Below are 20,446 nucleotides of genomic sequence, written 5' to 3'. Positions count from 1 at the left end.
TGTGTGGCCAAACAATTTGGGACCTTGAACTCTGAATCACAACTCATCGAGGCCTGAGCAACTGGCAGCGGTGGCACTTCTCACTGCTCTCTGAAGCAATATACAGCTGGAGAGTAACTGTAGCTGTGGACTCTGGTCCTCACTGCAAGTGTGTACAATTGGAAAGAGATTGAAACAGCGAAGCCTGCTATGTAGGAAGGGAAATTGCAGCAGCAGGGGGTTGCAGACACGGGAGGAATAAGAAAATGGGACTGCTAACAAACAAGCTGTATTATCTGTCAATGCTTTAAGAGGGTGGGCGATGAAAAGCAAGAGATCATCTTGCAGCTCTAGGGAGAAACCTTCCATATTGTGCCTGGCAGGCTGTAAACACAGCTTTAGAATAGTTTGTTCTTTATAGGTCATGTGTGTGTCACATAGGAGTGTGAGACGAAGTTTTTAGATGCTGTAAATGACTGATTCAAAGAGGTTAGTCAGGGAGCTCATGAGAGGATGCAACTTCTGACTCACGCTCTGTGCAGCGCAGAAAATGATTTTTAAAACATTATGCAGCATTGAGCATAAATACTCATGATTAATGTCCTTTGAGAGGCGCTGTAAAAAGGCCCCCAAACCCAAATTCTTCCATGTTGCTCCAAAAAAAGCCAACCACACCCAAGAGGTGCTGTATAAATTGAGGAAGCTTGTTTAAGACAAGTTACTAAAAAGATGGAATCATAAAGGCCAAAGGCTTTCAGATGGTATGGAGGATCTTCAGATGGTATGGACGAAGCAGGCTTCGTCTTGGAAGATCAGAGTAAATGGGTATGAAATTGATATTGGAGAGACTCAAAATGAGCAGTGAATACGGTTGACACAATTAGACACAGAGGTGAGAGAGGATAGGGGATACACCCTGCAAAGGATGATGAAGTTTTATTAGATGAGAAAAATGCAAAAACAGACTTGAAGTGTGAAAGCACCGTAGAGTTGACCAGAAGGACTTGATGGATGTTTGGCTCAAAGTCAAATGTTAAAGGATGTTTTTCCCTCCCAAAACATCAGGTACAGGAGGTGAGCCAGGGAACCTTTAAAACCAGGAGATGATTCAGGAGAATTTCTTATGAAGGGCTATGAGGAGGTAGGGCCGTGACAGAGAAATAAATTACTTTGCAGATGTATCCATTGTGGAGGAATGTTGAGAGGCTTCCAGATGCCAGCCTGCTTTTAAAGGTTGATTTGGCTTCTGTTGATGAGTTAATACCACAATGATGTTATTTGTCAATAAAGCACAGGAAGAAGTCATTAGAGGTCATCTGGTCTTCATTCAAGAGTTCTAAAGAATGAAATAGCTAAGCCATTAACTGCAGAGCGTGGTCTTTAAAAATACTTTGATTTCAGGGGGAAAAAGAAATTTGTACTTTTTTTTATGGAGATTCCAGTGAATGAGATAACACAGTGCTTTCTCTTCTCTTTCTCACAGTGCTTTCAAGTCTCTTTTATCCTTGAGCTCTCTATATCAGAGCAGAACCTTCCTTGTTGCTTTTCTTCAAGTCAGCACTAGGTTCAGGACACCATCAGCCCAAAGCCTTGTGGCTGTATGCCCTGCAGGAGTCATCATGGCATTCTTTGTTTGAGAGGTCAGGGTTGTTCTGTAGATCCTACAAGAACAAGTTTTTTACCTGGATAACTCATTCTCTTTGATGACCAGGGAGGAAGCAGTGATCAGTTGATGGGATCAGATCAGCTCATGATATACGTGTGTGCCACAAAGTTCTCTCTTCTCCCAGCTTGCGTAATATCATGCAAAATGTTCTGTAGCCAAGAGTTTGCTGCCTGTCAGCAAAATTGTCTTGAAGTTAAAGTGTCATTGAATAATTTAGGCTGGAAAGGGTCTTGGTAGGTCATCCAGTTCATCCCTGTTGAAAGCAGGGTCAACTTCAGTTAGATCTGTTTCTTCAGAACAATATGCAGTCACGTTTTTGAGCCTCTCTGAGGGTGGAGATTCAGTTTTTTTCTGGGCCCTTTGCCTCTGTAGACAGCAGGAAGATCTCCCCTGGGAGTCACAGAACATCCAGGGTTGGAAGGAGCCCACAAGGATCAGTGAGTCCAACCCCTGGCTCTACATAGGACTACCCAAACTCAGTCTGAGAGCAGCATCCAAATGCTCTTTGAGCTCCGTCAGGTCGCGACTCACGGTGATACAGCTCAGGATGTGTGGTTGGTTGGAATACTTCTTTATTGTGCAGTGTAGTCATGTTCTGTTACCACCCCCACCCTACTCTCCCCCATACTTCTCTTTCTTGGCTTTCCTGAGTCTCGAGGCTGTAGGTTTGGAGCCTGTGATCTGATGTCTTTACTTCGTGGCTGCGTTCCTGCAAGTGTTATTCTTAATCACAGTCTTTTATCAGTGAGGTTAGTAGTCGATGTGGTGATTTTTTTTGTTTTTTTACACCAAGATGATTTCTTTAAGATCTTCTGGTGAAGGACCTTAACCAGAACATCTCTGGGTTCCAGCAGTGGTACTTTGCCTGTGATGCCACTTAGTTTTTTTCCATGTTCAGTGGCAGTTGTTGGTGCTGGAACATCCTACTTGAGTAGAAGGGTTCTCAAAACAGGGAAATGGACGCCAGCAATTGATCTCAATTAATAAAAAATGTAATCATTTGCTGATACATTTCATCAGGACAGTGACTAGCTGCTGTTGTCTTAGATGATAATTGCCACCTTGCTGTCCTTCAAATCACTGTCCAATTGCATTTTTAAAGAAACTGCCTGAACTTCATAGACCAAAGAGCAAGTGGTGTCTTCCCGTTGGGACTCTTTGGCACAAAGGTACTAGCAGTTATGGTATCCCTCCTCAGTTGGAACAGTTTTTTCTGTTTACAGTGAGCTGCTGAGGAGCAACTGGTTTGGAGAGGAGGTTCTTTCATCTTTGCAGCTCTTTGGAAATTTAGGCTTTGAACTGAACTCCCAGAGGTCTTGGCTTGTCACTGTCTGGTTCATGTAGATCTTGCAGCAATGCTGGTCTTTACCATTGAGCTTTCTACTTCAGCACATATTGTAGGCTATTCAGAGTTTAATTTTGTAACTAAACATTCACCTGTCCTAAGAGCAGTGCAAACCCTAATACACGCAGAGCGTTTGTTTGATCCTCCATGCACGGAGTCCAAGCTCCACTGTGAGTGCCCAGTGTTGTGTCCCAACAAGCAGAGTGCTCTGAGCTCCTCTTTTTGTAGACAGGCTGTTGGCTTTTAGCACTTCTGCGGAGAATATCAGACTTGCTATGTGATTATGGATAACCAAGGTATTTTGGAAACCCTCACACATCTCTTTTTATCCTTCCTAATGAGAAATAGGAGATTCAGCCAAATGTCCTGGATTCTGTCCTCTGCGACTGGAGAGTTTCCAAGATAAATTTGTTTGACCTAAATGCTGTCAGGAAGTTCAAACTTTTTGCTCCTGAACTGGCTGCTGCCAAAGCCCCTTGGGAATTTTTCTAGATTCAGTGGCCTTCTCATTGCTTCCTTTATCAAAAGCTGACACTTTACTGGTGCTTGTGTAATTACAGAGTTTTCTACATGCTTAGAGCTAGAGGACCTGGGTTGGTGTTTCTTGGTTGTAGTTGGGTTGTAGTTGGCCCAGTTTGTCAAAGTTCAATCCAAACATGCAATTCCAGCTATAGATTCTCCTTATCGAATGATGACCACATATCAGTCTGCTCTAAAGGTAACCCAGGTTGGATGGGGATCAGCTAAAAGAAAAGGTGAACCATAGGGTAATTAGCAACTCAGTGATCAGGGCTTGTAACTGAAGGGGAATGGGTACCATGACATGCCTGGAAGGCACCGAGTTCACAAAGCAGTTGAATAATGTGTGAGGTGGTGGTTGTGGTCCCTGTGATAGTGAATGGTGGTGAAGAGCTGCAAAACTTGAACTAAATCTTCCTCGAGTGGAATCTGTTTTGTCTGTGATGGTGACTGGTGAGTGATCTCCTTGTTGTAATTTTGATCCACGAGCTTTTAATCTCATTTTCTCCCTATGTCTTACTGAGGAGAGAGTGGCTGTGGCTGGGTGTTTTGGGTCCAACCAGGGCAGTAGTGGAGACAGTGAAGGCAAGAATGGGAAGTGGTTGCTGCATGGCACTTAACCCACGGGCCTTGAAGAAATCATTAAGGCTGGAAAGACCAATAAAATCACGTAGCCCAACCACCAACCTATGCCTGTGACCACTAAGGTTACTTTGGGGCACAAATCAGGAATAGTATTTTTAGACATAGTTAATATTTTATGGAGCAAGTAAACCACAGGAAGAAAGAAAGCTGGTGCTATGAAAGAGGAGTAGGACACTGGCTGTAACCTATTTAGATTTATAACTTTATGTGAACAAGAGCCCCGCAGTCAGCTGTTAATTTCAGACTCAGTAACCTAAAAACGTGGAAGCTTGTTTAAAATAAGCTGAGCAGGGCAGCTGTTTCTGTGGCTCCAGGGCATACTAAGAGAATTACAGACCGTGCAAATTAACAGAACAAACAAAGTGGGTATGTGCATAAACATTACCTATTGGGGAAGGAGCCTTGGAGAACGGCTGTGCCTCACAGCCCCGTTGAATGCATATGTAGATTAACATTAATCTGCTTGCATTTGCAAATGCTGTTTGACCAGGTTCATCCTCAAAAATCTGTACGGAAGGTAATGGGAATAGGGGATAATGTTGCGTGTCTGGATGGTTAGATTAGTTAACAGGTAGGAAATGGGGCTGAGAAATGAACGGCCTCTGCTCCCTCTCGTCCCCATGGCTGAGGATGCTCTGCAGGGATGTGCGCTACGGCTGTGCTGTTCACTACCTTAATGAATAACCTGGGAGTGAAATTAATGATGAGATGATGATTTTTGCTGATGGTATGAAACTAACAATAGCTGTAAAAACAAAGGCTCACTTGGAAGAGCTGTGGAGTGATCTGACAGTACCAACCGGACAATAAAATGAAAGATGTGGTTTGGGCTGGATGGGTAGAAAATGGTTTTTGTGGGGGGAATAACAACAATCAGCAGTCAGCAGCCTTTAGATGATTTCCTTATGTTGTTTCTCCCCCAGGCTGTGGGAAATCTTGTGTCTTGGCCCTTCTGAGCTTGACTGATGCTGTACTTTTTATTCTTTTTTGGAAGGTATATGGGAATAGGACTTTCTGCCCAAGGGGTCAACATGAACAGGCTTCCTGGTAAGTCACTATGAAGATGTTTTTTGGCTTACGGTCTGTGTTAAATGTTCATTTAAAATAATTCATATGTCTGACTTGATGAATGTGTGTTTCTATTAACAAAATGTCATGACTGCATGTCTTATATCTGGGGTTTTCTTACCATAGTCATTCCTATCTTCCTTCCATCCTCCAACCAAAAAGCTAGAAATACGTGACAGAGTGGTATGACCAGTTAACATTGGTGCTTCCTTTTTTTACTTAGTATTTTTAGTTTAGTCTCTAGGTTAGTTAAGTAGAGTCTTTAAAAAAAAATACAATATTTCTCTATCATTTTCAGGTAATAGATTGCATATTGTTTATTTCTACATTTGGATCAATGTAGTGACTTCCATGGTAGGAATTCTTTCAGTTGGGTTTGAAAGTGAGAGCTTTCTGTTAGAAAGTGAATGTTCTTCAAGTGCCAGAATGAATGGCAGGTGGTTCCCAGTGTTATGTCATAGCATTGGAGCAAAACACCTGACTGTTCTGTTACCTGCTGTTTTAATTGCAAATCTGCTGCTGTACTGGGTAATGAAACAACTGCATGGTCTACCTTGAGAGTCTGCTTTTGGCCGCTGCCAGAGATGAGCCCAAAGAGCTGCTGCTCTGTGATGGCCACAACCACCCTTTGTTTCTTCTCTCTGGTGATTTCTGACCTGCACACAGAGGTTGTTTGGCCTCCAGCACTGGAGATATTTAGGACTCAGATGGACGTGGTCTCGTTCAACCTGACTGAATTAGACCTGCTTTGAGCAGGAGTTGCACCAGGTGACTTCTGAAGGTCCCTTCCCTGAAGTTATTCCATGCTTTTATGGTAACTCAGTTTTTGGGAGAACGGTTTCAGCAGCACCCATGCTTTGAAGAATTTGTGTCTTATTGCAGACTGTATTTGCTAATAGTTTGTATCAGATCTGGAGCACATACCACTGGAGGGAGAATAGAGTCACAAGTCTTTATTCCTTCAGAACTTGACCAGGGAAGGAGGAAGGCAGGACACTTCCAGTTCCCTCAAGTGACGTTTGGTTGCAAATAGGTAGGGAACACACAGATCGAGATGATGCTGCATCAACAGGTATAGATTTCTCAGTTTTCAGGCTCCAGTCTGTCTCCTCCCCAGTCCTCCCAGCCAAGTAGGTGTGTGCTTGTATAGGACGAAGCATGAGTTTTCTCTTCCCAGTGTTGAGATGCTTGGCTGCTTGGGAGAGGAGTTATTTGGCTTTGAAGGATACTATTTCTATTCAAGATGCAGCTCCTGGCTTGGACCATGGAAAGATGGATGGTGCTGTCTTGTGTGGACCCTGTAGGTTGCTTGTTGGGCTCTGGCTCTCTTCTTCCTAGGATTATAACAGTTTGTATATAACCCTTAAAAGAGTAACCTGAGAAGATATATCCTGGGCAACATAGGTGTGTTGTCCTGAAACTGAGCTTTTTTGAACAGCCCTGCCAACATCCTCTGTTTCAATTTGTTTCCCTTAAGGGACTGAAAATTGACCAAAGCACTGCTGATAAACAACCTTAAAGTCTAAGAGCTACAAGAGCAGGTTTTTGTGGCTTGTTTAACTCGAAGTGCCTGTGAACTACTATTGTTTCTAGAGCGTATGTAGCGAATGTAGAATATGGAATTCTTTTGTTTGAGTAGAGGGGAAAAAAAAAGAAAGGTGAAGTTGAGACTTCAGATAGTGCCTGTTTAGCAGTGAACTGCACAAATTTGATCCTCTGAACCTGTTGGTTGTTTGATCACTTGCAGATTAGGCTGCCAAGGGGGATCCTGCAAGTGTAGTTAGATCAATCTCCCAGCGCCTGTATGAAATGAAATGCATGGCTCTGCACTGCAGCTCAATAATTGTCTTCCTAGCTCTGCGAGAGTGAGTCTTGTTTCATTTTTACAGTATGCTGCTCAAATGACTGGACTTAGAGACGTGTGTGATGCTCAGCTGTTGTCAGGTCCTTTACAACACAGAGTAAGTGAGAGCTCATAAAGAACTGATAGGCTTGGAGTCTTGGCTCGGCTTCGTGTCAAAGTGTAATTTTAACTTTTTGTGACCGAAAACCCTGCCAAGTTCGTCTCCTTAGACTTTCTTAATTCACTTCTGCTTTAACAGATTAACTTTCTCTAAGCAGGACATGACTATTACAAGTCACGGTTCAGGAGCCCAGAGCCTGGTATGGGAATCGGTCCTGGCTTCTGTCTCAGAACTCCTCTTCCTGAAAACAAACACTTGGGCCATATCAGCTTCCAACTCAGGACATCTGTGCCAAGTTTATTTTGGCTTCGGCCCAGCTGGGTGCTGATGGGGGTAGCATTGGGCTGGAAGTTGGAAGCATGGCTGGGGCAAGGCAAACACTCCCTTCAGCTACCCGGCATTGGAAACAGTCTGCCTTTAGGTGTCCTCTCCCTGCTCCTCTCAAAGGTTTCTGTAGGCTCTGCTTTGAAATTCAGTCATCATGTTGGAAATGTAGCTTTTTTCATGTGTGCTCAGCATTTTGGTATCTGAGGATGAAATTTCATGTTGGAGCTGAACTTATCCAGCTCACTGTCATCAAAGGAGGGCAGCCCAATAGTGTTTCCTCCATACCCCCAGCTGCACAGTCCCCGTTCCCCTTGGGCAAGCCCTGGGCTCTGGCACTTGGCACATCCTTTGCCCAGTCAGTGCTGCTGCCAGGCATGGCAGGACCCTGCTTGCTTTTCTGCTGGGTTGGGCTTCTCGCAGGCTGGTTCCTTCAGAATTCATAGAATTGCAGAATCATCAAGGCTAGAAAAGACCTCTCAGATCCTCAAACCCACCCCACCCCACCGTACCTACTGCCCACATCCCGCAGTGCCACATCCCCATGGCTATGGGACACCCCCAGGGATGGGGACTCCTCCTGGGCAGCTGTGCCACTGCCTCACCGCTCTGGTCAGTAACTGGCATGCCCTGCTGTGCAGTACTGCACTTGTTCATTGGAGTGCTGCTCACCACTGCTTTGTTTTATGCAACCTTTTGATTATTTTTTACCTTACTTGTATAACTGAAAGATGCTGCTTGGCTTATTCATTACTTGTTTGATTTGGACTCTCTATTAGAAGATCAGGCTTTCAAATTCAAGGGTGTTTAATAGACTTGAGTTAGTGTGCAGTCAGAACAGCATAATTTGGAGTGCAGAAGCTTGCTATGTACTAGATTTGGTTTCTGGGATTGTAGTGCCTTAAGCCAGATCAGCAACAACCGAAGCAGTTTGCCCAGCTGTCCTGTGCCTTTGTTCAGCAACATCAGTGCCCTCTTTCTGTAGATGTAATTAGAATAAAAAGGAGCACTGCAAATGAAATCTCCCCCGTGCCCCCTTTCTCTGCAAAAGCCACCACTTCACCTCCATAAGCCACCACCCTGATGAGTGGGCTGTCCATTTGGGTTTCATTTGGAGGTAATTTCCTTTGCATTCCTCCCTTGCCAATAGGTTTCTCTTGATGTTTGTAGGCAGGACTTCATTTCCTCTCAGGTTGTCTTGTGTGCTATCAGAGAAGATGAAGAAGGGGAACGAAGTGTTGTGGGAGTCTTTTGTCCTTCTGTTCCTTCCTATGAGATGAATGAAGTGCTGGCTTCTTCCTTGGGGTTGTTGGCAAAGGTTTTTCATGCAGGTGTGCTCTCTTCAGAGGGGAGAGGCCGGGCAGAAGTTGTGCTGCGGGAACTGATGAGAAGATAGAACTGGGCTTTTTGAGCTTGAGAAGGGATCCAGCAGCAGCCTTTCAGCCTCTGCAAGGACCCTGAAGATAACACAGCCCTAGGCTGTTCTTGGGAGGGAAGGGAGGCAATGGGCATTGGCTGCAGGCAATGAAGCTCTCATGGGAAATAAAGAAGGTCCTGTTCCTTGTCAGAGTTGGGTATGGATTACCAGAGAGGCTCCATCTGGGAGATGTTCAAACCTCATCAGGACAGTGCTCTAAGAAACGTGGTCTAACTTGGCAGTTGTGCCTGCCATGAGCAGGAAGTTTGGCTGGAGACCTCCAGAGGTTCCTTCTTGCCATTTTTTTTTCCCTGGGGTTGTCATCCCATGTGAGCTTTTCAGATGCATCTACAGAACTTGTGTTCTTTTTATCAGCTTTTGCTTTGGGTCTTTGCTTTCTGTGACAAATGAAGGATCAGTGGAAAAGGGCACAGTCCCAGTGCTAAGTGTGGTAATTATAGAAGATGGGACCTCACCACATCTTCTGATCTGAAGCTAATTCAGTTAGACATCAGTCCTGCCTGACAGGTGCGTGTCTAAACCAGTCTTTCAGTACCTTCCTGGCAACTTCCTCCAGTGCCGTCCTTGTGTTGGAAAGCCATTCCTGATGACGCGTTAAATATCCTGTGTCATTAAAAGTCCATTGCTCTTAGCTCACGTGGAGGTGGAGAGCAGTTAATCTCTTACATCTTTGTAGGAGTATGCCTGAAGACCTCTAGCACTGTTGGTGGTTTTCTCTCAAGGCAAAGCATCCCTGACTCTTTGCCTTTCCCTATTTGTCATGTTCTCTTGATTTCTGACAGCTCTTTTTTGTCTTTATTAACTCTACCCACTGGATACATCAAGCACCAGACTCTTTGTCCTTACAGTAAAGAAAATATTGACATTCAGAGCAAGTCTAGGAAGCATCTTTTAACCTATGCTGCAAACAAGACAATGGAAAATGCTTGCTAAGCTTTCACAGTCTCTAAGGCTTAAGCAGAAAATGGGGAAGGGGACAGGAGAGGCCTGGTGGTTAAATGGGATGAGAAGGACCCTGCCTCTTGGCTTCTAGAGCAACCAGCCAAAGCCTGAAAGCGTGGGGTTAAATATGTGAATGTTTTATAGCAAACAAATAGTGATTCAGCGTGCTTTCAAATCCTCCTGGCTAAACCAGCATTTTGGATACCCAGCTTGATTTTCTATCTTTAGAGGTAATTTCTGTTAAGTTTATTTAAGGATTTATGCAGCTGATCAAGCGATGCCTTAAAATACCTTATGGTGTATGTTCTGCTGCAAAGCTCTTCTAGAACCATCCTTAAATATAGTTGACCAAAGCGGTATGTGGGATTTTCGTATGATGTCCTATTAAAGTCTTATACAAGAATGAATTCACTGTCTCCGTTGTGAATACAACTTCTGTAGCACATCCTGGGTTGCAATGCTCTTCCCAACCCTGTTGGCTCCAGTCCGTAGATGTGCCTCTTCCTCCCCATTTCCAGCACAGGAAGAGTTGTTCTCTACCATAAGTTACTCATACCTGGTATCTGTTCCTCCCCTCAGTTACTGTCCATTAGGAAGGCTCAGTCCTGTGAAGAAGTGTGGAGAAGTTCAGTTTACCTTCACATGGTTCTTCATGGGGAGCTTACACCAAACTACACAGGTTACTGCAGAATGGCTGAGGGAGGCCTTCTCATTGCCTAGAAGGGTGCTGAGGACTTGCTTTTACAGAAGCACTGCTTATAGTTCCCTTTTTCTTACCTCTTTTCCTTATATTTTCTACTTTGTTGAGTCCTCTTCATTGCTAAGCACCATAGAAACCTTGGAGTATTTTGATGGAGTTTAAAGATAAAAGTGGTTACTGGAGGTATTTAACCAAAGCTGTAACAAAGCCAATACTTTGTTCAGTGTCACACACGTTGTGGCAATGAGCATCTCTCACATTACTCTGTTGGGTTGATAATCGCATTGCTGTCCATACCGTGTCCTGCTGGAGTTGCTTGGTGCAGGTTGGATGTATGGCCCAACTGGGCTTGCTGCTCTGTATTTAAACCTTTAATACATAAATTAGAGAGGAGGATGATCATTTTTTCTCCACTGAGTTAAGCGACATTTGCATGTCAAGTTCAGGAGCCTTTGTAGGGTCGGAGTAAATAACAGACAGATGTGTGTTCCCCCAGAACGACTCCTAGAAGCACCCCCAGGACCCAGCTAGGTACGTGTTCCTTAGGCTGGCTGTGCCAGTCCCTCTCCAGCACCCTGTCATTTACGTTAGCAGACCAGTTTGTGGGGCTGCAGGAGAACTGGACTGCGTAATTGGGTTAATAATACAGCGTGGGGGGCGCTGCTTGATTTTAGGGTTATTATTAACTTGGGTCTGCTCTGTGACCCAGTTGATCACGCACGCAGTGCATGTTGAAACAACTCCTCTGTGAAGCTTTATTCTGAAGAAATGCGTGGGTAGCAGCGGTCTGAGATTACTTCTGATAGCAACAACTACTACTCTCCCCTAAGATGTGTGCTGAAAGCTTTAATTAAAGGTGCCCAGCTGCCCAGCTCATTGCAGGTGGGTTTTCAGAAGGCACATCCCAGCGGCTGCAGGCTGGCACTGGGGCTGGGGTGAGCCTGGCTGCCTGCCTGCAGCTCTTTCTATCTGCCTCTGCCTTTCCTCAAGTGCTTGAAGATAGTGGCTGTAGGAGCTGAGAAGGCAAAGCAGTTTGAGAACTGCTCCAAAAACATCACTTTTTGCTGCTGCTAACTTCACTGGGTTTTGACCTGAAAAAATAATCTGCCTTCAACATCTTAAGGGGTTGGTTGCAAGTTTTGGTACCGTGAAACGGAAGAAACGAAAGCAAAGTGGGTCAGTGGGTCAGTTCCACTCTGGAGTTAGCAATCCTTTTGTGCATGGGGAATTTATGGAGGGATCTCATCCAGACCAGTGAAAACTATTGTATGGCTCAGAACAGTGCTGGATATTAGGCAAAAGATGTGCATTGCATAGAGGTCTGGCCTTTGTAAGGTACGGCCTTCTTCAGCTTGCCTGAGTGAGACCTGTGCTGGAACTGGGGTGTATTTTGGAAGTGAATTTCCTGGTTGTCACCACGTGTTGTGCTTTGATTTACATCTCCAGCTGTGCCACTGTTCTTTCTTCTAACCTGAACTGAAAGATGCTCTCCAGGATCACAGTTAATGCACACCATCCAGGGCTAAGTAATAGGAGGCAGGCAGAGAGTCACAGAACGACTTGGCTTGCAAGGGACCTCAGAGATCGTCTAGATCCAATGCCCTGCTATGGACAGCATTGCCAAACACTATCTCAGACACCAGATCAGGCTTCTCAGGGCCTCATCCACCTGGCCTCGAACACCTCCAGGGATGGGGCATTATCTCCAATATTGCCATCCCCATTGTAAAAAGGGGGAGATACAGTGCCTGAAGACCGAATGAAGCTTATTGGCTTTCTCCAAATCTACTCCTCCTGTGCTGCGCCATGAGCTACTTACAGAATAGCTTTGAGGGTTTTTTCTTTAAGTCCACTAAAGAAATGGGTGAGAAAGTTGTACTCTTACAATGAAACAAAAGGAGCTTTTGAGTATTTTTAGTGTAAGGATATTTCTCATATGGAATCAATTTTGTGCGTTCAGCCTGTATGCAATTTCATCCCAGGAAAGTCATCTGAGAAATGCTCATTTTCTGTTTGCTCTATTTATGGTGCTGCTTTTTTAGTCTCCTCTCCCAGTTCCATGTGTATGTGGTGCCTGACCAAATTTTAAATGAACCATGGCTGCCCTGCTGCGTCTGCAGTCAAGGATTGTGATATGCCCTACCACTGCTTAACTCACAGAACCATACAATGGCCTGGGTTGCAAAGGACCACAATGCTCATCCAGTTCCAACCCTCTGCTATGTGCAGGGTCGCCAACCACCGGACCAGGCTGCCCAGAGCCACATCCAGCCTCATCCTCATCTGTTTTCTCTTCCTGCTGCTACTCTCTGCAAAACAATAAACACCCTTTAAGAAGGTTATTCTTTCTGCATATGGTATTTAGGAATTTACCTGTCCACTACCCATTGAGGTCTGCTGGCCTCTACCTCATTGCTCTCTTATTCTCTTCATCCTGCATAAGCTTGCTTGCTTTACAGTCTGCCATTCACTGATTCTGTGATTCCACGATCTTGGTCTGCACATTGAGGACATCTGAACTTCCGTGCAAATGACAGCTTGAATATTGAAATGGCTTTGATGAATGAAATCACAGCAAATGCATATCCCACCCTCGGCTCCCTTGTACATCTAGAAGAACTGGAAGTTCTTTTCCACATCTTATTCCTTTTGAATTTTCATGCGTCACAGAATCAGAATCGTTGAGGTTGGGCAGGACCTCTCAGATCCCCAAGCCCAACCCCAGCCCACCCCACCGTGCCCACTGCCCACAGCCCTCAGTGCCACATCCCCATGGCTCTGGGACACCTCCGTGGATGGGAACTCCTCTCCTTCCCTGGGCAGCCCATTCCAGTGCTCCACTGCCCTTTTGGAGAAGAAGTTGTTCCCAGTATCCAACCTGAACCTCCCCAAGGTGTAGCTTGAGGTCATCACCCCTCATCCTATTGCTGGTTACCCAGGGATGGTTGAGAAGTACGTGGCTGCTTAGAACTGTGTCTTTATTATTATCTTGCTCTTTAAAATATATGTGTGTGTATATATATATTATATATGTATATACATACACACATATATATGTATATACACACACATATATATGTATATATACATATGTTAACGTGCTCAACTTCGTTGCTATTTCTTTTTCTTGTCCAATTAAGAGAGCAGCCCCAGGAAAGGAATCTGAAGGTTCTCAACATGCCTTTCATGTCCTTCTCCTTATGGCTGTCCCTGCACAGCAGCAGCCTCACCCAGCCTTTCTGTGCTCTGTGCAGTAGGTGTGCCCCACGACCAGGTTATCTTGCACACTCTGGGTACAGCTTGTCTAGGTGGGACATGTTTTAAACACGAGCCTTCTGCAGGGAGCTGATAGTGGGCACCCGTGGCTGCAGGGTGACAGCATGGTGGTGGTGGCTGCGTCCTCCCTATCAGCTGTGTTCAGAGCAGGAGTGTCACAAAAACAGCTCCCGAGCCACAGCGTGAGGGTAAATAACCTTCTGAATTTGGGTTGGACTTAATCTCATGCTTCATCTGTAGCTATTTACATGAAAATTAGGTTTGTAGGAAGTTATTCCCTTTTCCCCCTTCAGGCCCGCTTTTGTTCATCTTTGCTTGTATGGATTGCCCTATGGATTGTTCAGTGCTGCCAGCCATTGGGTCAGCATTGTACAGTGGTGCTGTTCCACTGCTTTTCTTTCCTGCCCCTCCCTTTTTGATCTGATCTTTGCATTTAGGTGAACTTTTGGGCACAGAGGGCTTCAGTTTGGGGGTGAGGAGGCAGACGAGACCGAAAGCTGAGCTTCTCATTGGAAGAGACCTCCAAGACCATCTCATTCCAACAGCCAGATACTCTTAGCAGCAGTGAGTTGGCTATCAGCACAGACATCACTTACATTATAATTGTGACCTGTAATGTTAACGGCTGCTCTTTCATTTGCAGTAGTTATTTTAAAGCCATTAAATATATTATCAGCCCTTTGTAACCAGTACTGATGGTTTTACAGATAAAAAAGGGCTTTATAGTGGCTGTACTTATTATGAGCTTCTCAGATAAAAGATAATATCAGCACAAAGCCAGATTTCCCTGCAACCTCAGATGGGTGAATAAATACAATCCTCCTCTGAAAACCTTATTGCTTTACATTAATTGATGTGGAAGGTACTTAAGGAACCTCAGTTTCTGATCTAGAAGGGCTTATTGCAGCCCCTGCCATCATGAAGTGCTGCTCTTCTGGAAGAAGTCCCTCAATAATGTGTTGTGTTTCTATAAATATTTCTGTTGGTTATTTTCTTATCTCTCTAAATACCTTTTAGGGAATGATTTAATAGTGACAGAGTGCTACCTGCCTGCATTCCCCAGTGAGCTCTGGTGTTGTTTCTGACTGAATCATTTACCTGCTCTGTCTCAGTGTCTCTGTAAGATGGCTTTTCCTTGTGGACTCACTGAAGGTTTGAACTGGAAGGTGATCTTTGAAGGCCATGTGGTCCAACCCCCTGTAACGAGCAGGGACACCCTCAGCTCCATCAGGTGCTCAGAGCCCCATCCAGCCTGGTTTAGCTCATCACCGTGCATTAACCATGCCCATTACTTTTTCTGAGGGTGCCTTGGCCCTCTCTGGCATAGGGAAGACTGGCTCATGTTTTGACGCTGGTGGAAGACGTTCAGTCTATTGCAGTTCTCTGATCCATCAACCTTGTAAGGAGATGTAAAGGTGGCAGGGAGGGATTGCCATCTTTATTCATGTACAGAAGTAGGATTTTGTCTTGGTTACTGTGTTCTGTGATGAGCTGCATGCTAAGTCATAGTGCAGTGGATTCATTAACAAGTCTGTGGGGCAGGTGGAACAGAACATTCTTGTTGACTAGGTATGGCCCGTGTTGCAGCCATCCAGAGGCTTCTGGTTTTGTTTCTTCTCTCTGTGAGTCAATGGGTAGTGTCAATTTATATAATTAAGCATCAGCTGTGGTTTGATGTTGTTTTGAAGCTTAGTTAATATCTAGTGGCTGCCAAATGGTAGGAGTCGAGGATCAGGTCTATAAATGGTCACGCAAGGTCAATTATGCTAAAAAGGAAAATTTACAGTGTTACTTTGCACTTATGCACGTTGTGATGGATGGAACAGTTTGTTAGCATTCACATCTTGTTGTAAGTCCCAGACTCCCATGCAGACCTCTCTGCCTGTCTGTTTTAGACTCTGTTTGATCTTTGGGTCGCTTTGTCCTTTCCTTGCTGCTCCCTGTTGATGTGGGGTAGGTGCTGTGTTTTCTCTCTCTCTTTTTGTTTTTCCTTTGGATTCTTGCCACAGTTCAGACTTCGTGCCATTGAGATTTGGTCCAATCTTTGTCTCTCTCACAATTTCAAGCGAAAATACTTCATTCAAAACCACAAAATAGTCCCTGAGCCAAACCTACAGCCAGCCCTGCCAAAAGCCGTGCAGTCTCTCATAAGCATCATCTGGTGTTGCTCTGTGAGAACCATACGCTGAGGACCTGGCCATGTACAATCATGGCCTTGAGAAGTTTGTCCTCAGTGGGGCAAGGTGTTTGTAGTGTCTTCATAAGCACCGATCCCATGGTGCTGCGTTTGAAGTCATTTGGCTGCCTTGAAGAAGTGGAAGCTGTTATGCGAAAGGAGGTGCATGGCTAAAAAGTTGGGGTGTTACTAGTTTGGGCTTCATATTTTCTTTGTGCCCCAAGGTAAGTGGGTTTGGGGGTTATGTTTTTTCCCCTGACTTTTTCTGGGCAGATGGAAGTTCTGCCAGGAGGATGCTTGGATGCTGCCCACTGTGCTCTCTGCTCCTGTCCTGGTGTTTGGACTGCACCTCCCCATATGTGAGGCCAGGACCACGGCGTGCCCTGTCCCCACCACCCCAAATCTGTAGCACAAGTTGCTGTGGCTACTGAGCACATATTTTAGCTGTCAGGATTTTGAAGCGCAAGGATGTGTTGCAACAATAACAGTCGCTTTGATTCTTAAGCATGGTTGAATGAAGAAAAACAAGGCTATACTATTGGTCTCACCCAAGCATCTGTGTTTATGCAACTTGATAAGGCATGGCGTGAAGGTTGCAAAACTGAACTACAGCTGAGATGCTGCAGCACCACAGATGTCTATTGAGGCAACAGGCTTTTCTTGAAGCATTTCAACTTCCAACACTGCAAGAGCACAACCTTCCCCAGGTGACATTTGGAAAGGTATAGATGCTGCAGGGGTTCTATGCAGAACAGTCGCCCAAGTCTGTCCTGAGGAACCGGCCTCCAACTGTACAGAAGCACGAGGGACATAACCCCTCTGCTCACACGTCTCATTGCAGCTTCTCTGAGGAACTCCTGTCTTTTCTTCATGTGGCCACGTGTGTATTTCAGCAGCATCGCTTACCTCTTAAGATGTCTCAGGTTTCCTGATGGCAGGTCAGGTTGCTGGGGAATCTCTCGTTGCCCTTTGCAGCAGCTTCTGCACCAGCTACAGGTTACCATGAATGTGTGGCATAAGCCTCGTGGAGCACGTTTCTCCTCTGGAATGAATTCCACGTGTCAGTGGTGAAGGCAGCCTGTCTGTCTGCAGTCCTTTTAACTATGACATGGCAGAGCAGGGGGAGGCAGAGGTGTGAAGATGTGCCTTATTGAAACAGCCTTTTTCCATGATTGCTAGGCCATGCAGGCCTGCCCTTTGGCATGGCATCAGAGAGCTCAGCACAGATACCCATTAATGTTGCCTTCCCAGTTGTTTTTTTTTTTTTTGGTGCCCACTGGCCAGACTGGCACATTCAAAGCCTGATGCATAGGGGATTGTCATCAGTTTGCATTCCTCTCTGCATTCTGCGTGGAGGGAGGATCTGGTCAGCAAAGGGATGATTAAAATATTGCTCTTGGTCATTTACATTAAAGCATTCGTCACTCTTTTGCCTCTGTGACACATACATAGCCTGTTGCTGTGTGCTTCAGTTCCTACCTATGAGCATGGAATCATTAAGGTTGGAAAAGACCAGCAAGATCATCAAGTCCAGCTGCTGACCCATCACCACCACATCCCTCATTGCTACATCCCCACAGCTCTGGGACACCCCCGGGATGGGGACTCCCTTCCCTGGGCAGCTGTGCCACTGCCTCCCCACTATTGCCAAGAAGGAATCCTTCCTAATAGCCAACCTGAACAGCTGTGCTAACTGAACCTGCCAGCCATGCCAGCCCACTAGAATTTGGAGTCTAGTGTAAGGACCCCTGGGGGTCCCCTGTTTATGGAAGAACAAGGTGTCGCTGTACCACAGTGCAGTAGTTCCCACAGCAGTGCCTTTGCATGAGATGACTGTTCCCATGAGATGATCTGTCTTCCCTGTCTCTGTGCAAGGCACGTGGCTCTGGGGCAGCAAAGGGTGGTTTTGATTGAGATAGGCCAGTGCTGACAGAGAGCTCTCTGATTGGAATCCCAGTGTAAAGGGCAGCGCACGAGTTGTGCAGGTTAAAGCATCTGCTAGCCTTCCAGAGCTGGGCTCTTGCCCAGGCTACGTGTCACGTAAGAAGGCTGCCTCGCTTTGGTTTCTTTTCAGTATGTGAAACCTGAGGTGGTTTCTTAGAGGAAAAGACTGTTCCATCTGTTTTATTCAGGAGGAGCTTCATGAAACAGCAGCTGGCGTGACCATTCAATGGCTGCTGTATGAGAAAGCATTACATCTCTTGTTGGGGGCTTCAGAAGGGTCAGGGAGCAAAGGGTGTGAGAAGCTCAGTGTCTGGTGGGGACAGGTGCAGAAGAGCTCTACTGAAGGGCAGATGTGGTGGGTGTATGGAGAAACAGGACGTGGCTTTTGTGGAGGGGAGCCGGCAGGCACATGGGTACGGCCCTCGGGTTGCTGCCTTTGTCTTGGAAGTGCAGAAGGCTTCTGAGGGGTTCTCTCAGTGAGGTGGGGAGGCTGAGCAGACTGTGGGGAGATGTGCCAATGGGGATTCTGAGTTGTTTATAAGCGAGGAAAGGGATGGGGTGAGTCGTTTTCAGTGTTGGAGGTGGGCTTAGCGGAGCTGGCAAGAGTGCTTGGAAACGACTTGGAAGAAGCGATGGAGCAGTGAGGAGGCACTTTGTGAAGGACACCGAGCTGCTATGGGCAGGAAGGTGGAAGGTGTTGGAGAGGAGCCGTGAGAGGTGGCCCTGCAGGGGTGGGCGCAGTGACAGGTGAGGGTCAGCACAGAGCAGCAGCGCCCCTTCGCAGGCAGGAGCAATGATGCAGTTAGGGCTCAGCGTGACCCTTTAGGCTGCACAATAAAAAGGCCACACAAAAAAAAAGGCCTCGTGGAAACGTCAGGGGTAGAAAGGATAATAAAGGGGAAAATGCTAGGATTAACTCGCAGAGGACATGGGGACAGTACAGCAAACAACTGCAACCCGCCTCCCTTGTCCGTGGTGCACCTGCATCTCCATTCTGGAAAGCAGCACTGTAAATCCGGGAAAGGTCCAGATGATGATGGTTAGAAATGCAGGGAAGAGCTAAAAAGGCAAGGACTCACTAGCCTGGAAAAAGGGTAATTATGAGGGGTTTTGTAGAAGCCTATACAAGGACGTGCATTCTGGAGACTGAATACGTGCTTTGCCATCTTCTCCAGTGCAAGAACTGCAGGGTACCAAATCCAAATAGGAGGAGGTTGGATTCACACAGCTTGCAGTCATGCTGTGAAACTCCTGGCTGCGTGCTTCTGTGGATGCTGTGTGAGTATTTATGTGTGCTTAGAGGAGGACTGGAGGGTTCCATAGGAAAAAAACCCTTTGAGGAGCACTAACTGGCCAGAATCTCCACGTGTGTGTCTGTGCTGCACACAGCTGGGAAGCGTTCAGTAAGAGCACAATACTTCATGACCTGCGTTCTGCTGTCTCACAGGCAACCACGTGTTGGACGGGATCCCTATGTGGGCTGACCCGATATCCTGTATGGCCGTTCTGTTGAAGAACGTGCAGATAAAATCTCATCTCTGCCTGCTGGGTCACAGCAGCAACTTCTGGAAATGCTTCAGTGAGGGCGGTACAAAGGTTAGACTGTCAAGAGGATCTGCAAAGCGTGGGAAGTCATCTGGGAAGCCTCACTCAGCCCTTTTGAAGTGTTAGGATTGGAAAGGAAGACACTCGCGAGTAAGGGGAACCCAAGAATTGGTTGTAATGCCATGAGCTTATTACTAGGTGGCAGTAGTAAATTGTTAATGGTGCAGAAAAGTCCAAGTTTTCAGCAGATACTGTGGGAGAGAAGGCAGAGGATGTATTGATAACACGCATGTGATGAGTTATCCCCCACTCTGCTGGTAACCAACATCTTCCGATTGGAAGGTGCTGTTTGGATCAATGGGGCCCAAGCAGCTTTGACCTAGAAGTACTGGAAGTGCTGATGGTAATTTTAATTCAGAACGGCAGGGAATTCCAGAAGGGTGGCTGAAGTTTGCCAGTGCTGGACTGACCCGCACAGCATTGCCCTGATGGTGAGTCTGGAGAGTGTTTTAGAAACGCTGATACGTTATTAGGTTAATAGATAACTAAGGGTCAGGCACATAATTAGTGCCACGCATCCTATGCTTATAATGAGTATGGTGCGTCCTCAGAGGAAACTGCCTTGTTTTTTTAGGATGACCGTGGTGATTTGATGAGGCTGACAGATTTAATGCACTCAGTGCTGTGTTAGGTCCAGATTCAGCGCTAAACAACATCGGGGTCGAAGAAATTAACCCGGTGTATCATTAGCAGCATGCTGAATGGTCAGGATTTCCTTCATTGGTAGCATTGGTGGAGGTGGGTGGGTGGTTGGACTGGATGATACTGAAGGTCTTTTCTGACCTCAATGAGTCTGTGGTTCTATTAGTGATGATCTGACAGAGTTATCAGCTGATGTTCACAAGCTGTTTCATG

The 20,446-nt window shown here is 45.8% G+C and overlaps 1 protein-coding gene across 5 annotated transcripts in view; it reads left to right on the top strand.

Annotated features, from left to right (window-relative positions):
* The window catches only part of RANBP10 (RAN binding protein 10), a 54,854-nt gene that overhangs the window by 13,677 nt on the left and 20,731 nt on the right, over window positions 1–20,446 (top strand). For all 5 annotated transcript variants that reach the window (XM_040645990.2, XM_004944059.5, XM_414019.8 and 2 more), the window contains exon 3: window positions 5,149–5,201. In XM_040645990.2, the coding sequence (XP_040501924.1) occupies window positions 5,153–5,201 (49 nt within the window). In that variant the 5' untranslated portion in view covers window positions 5,149–5,152. The remainder of the gene's footprint in view (window positions 1–5,148; window positions 5,202–20,446) is intronic.

This window comes from Gallus gallus, chromosome 11 (genome assembly GCF_016699485.2).
Source record: "Gallus gallus isolate bGalGal1 chromosome 11, bGalGal1.mat.broiler.GRCg7b, whole genome shotgun sequence".
NCBI lineage: Eukaryota > Metazoa > Chordata > Aves > Galliformes > Phasianidae > Gallus > Gallus gallus.
This window is presented reverse-complemented; position numbering and strand designations above follow the sequence as displayed.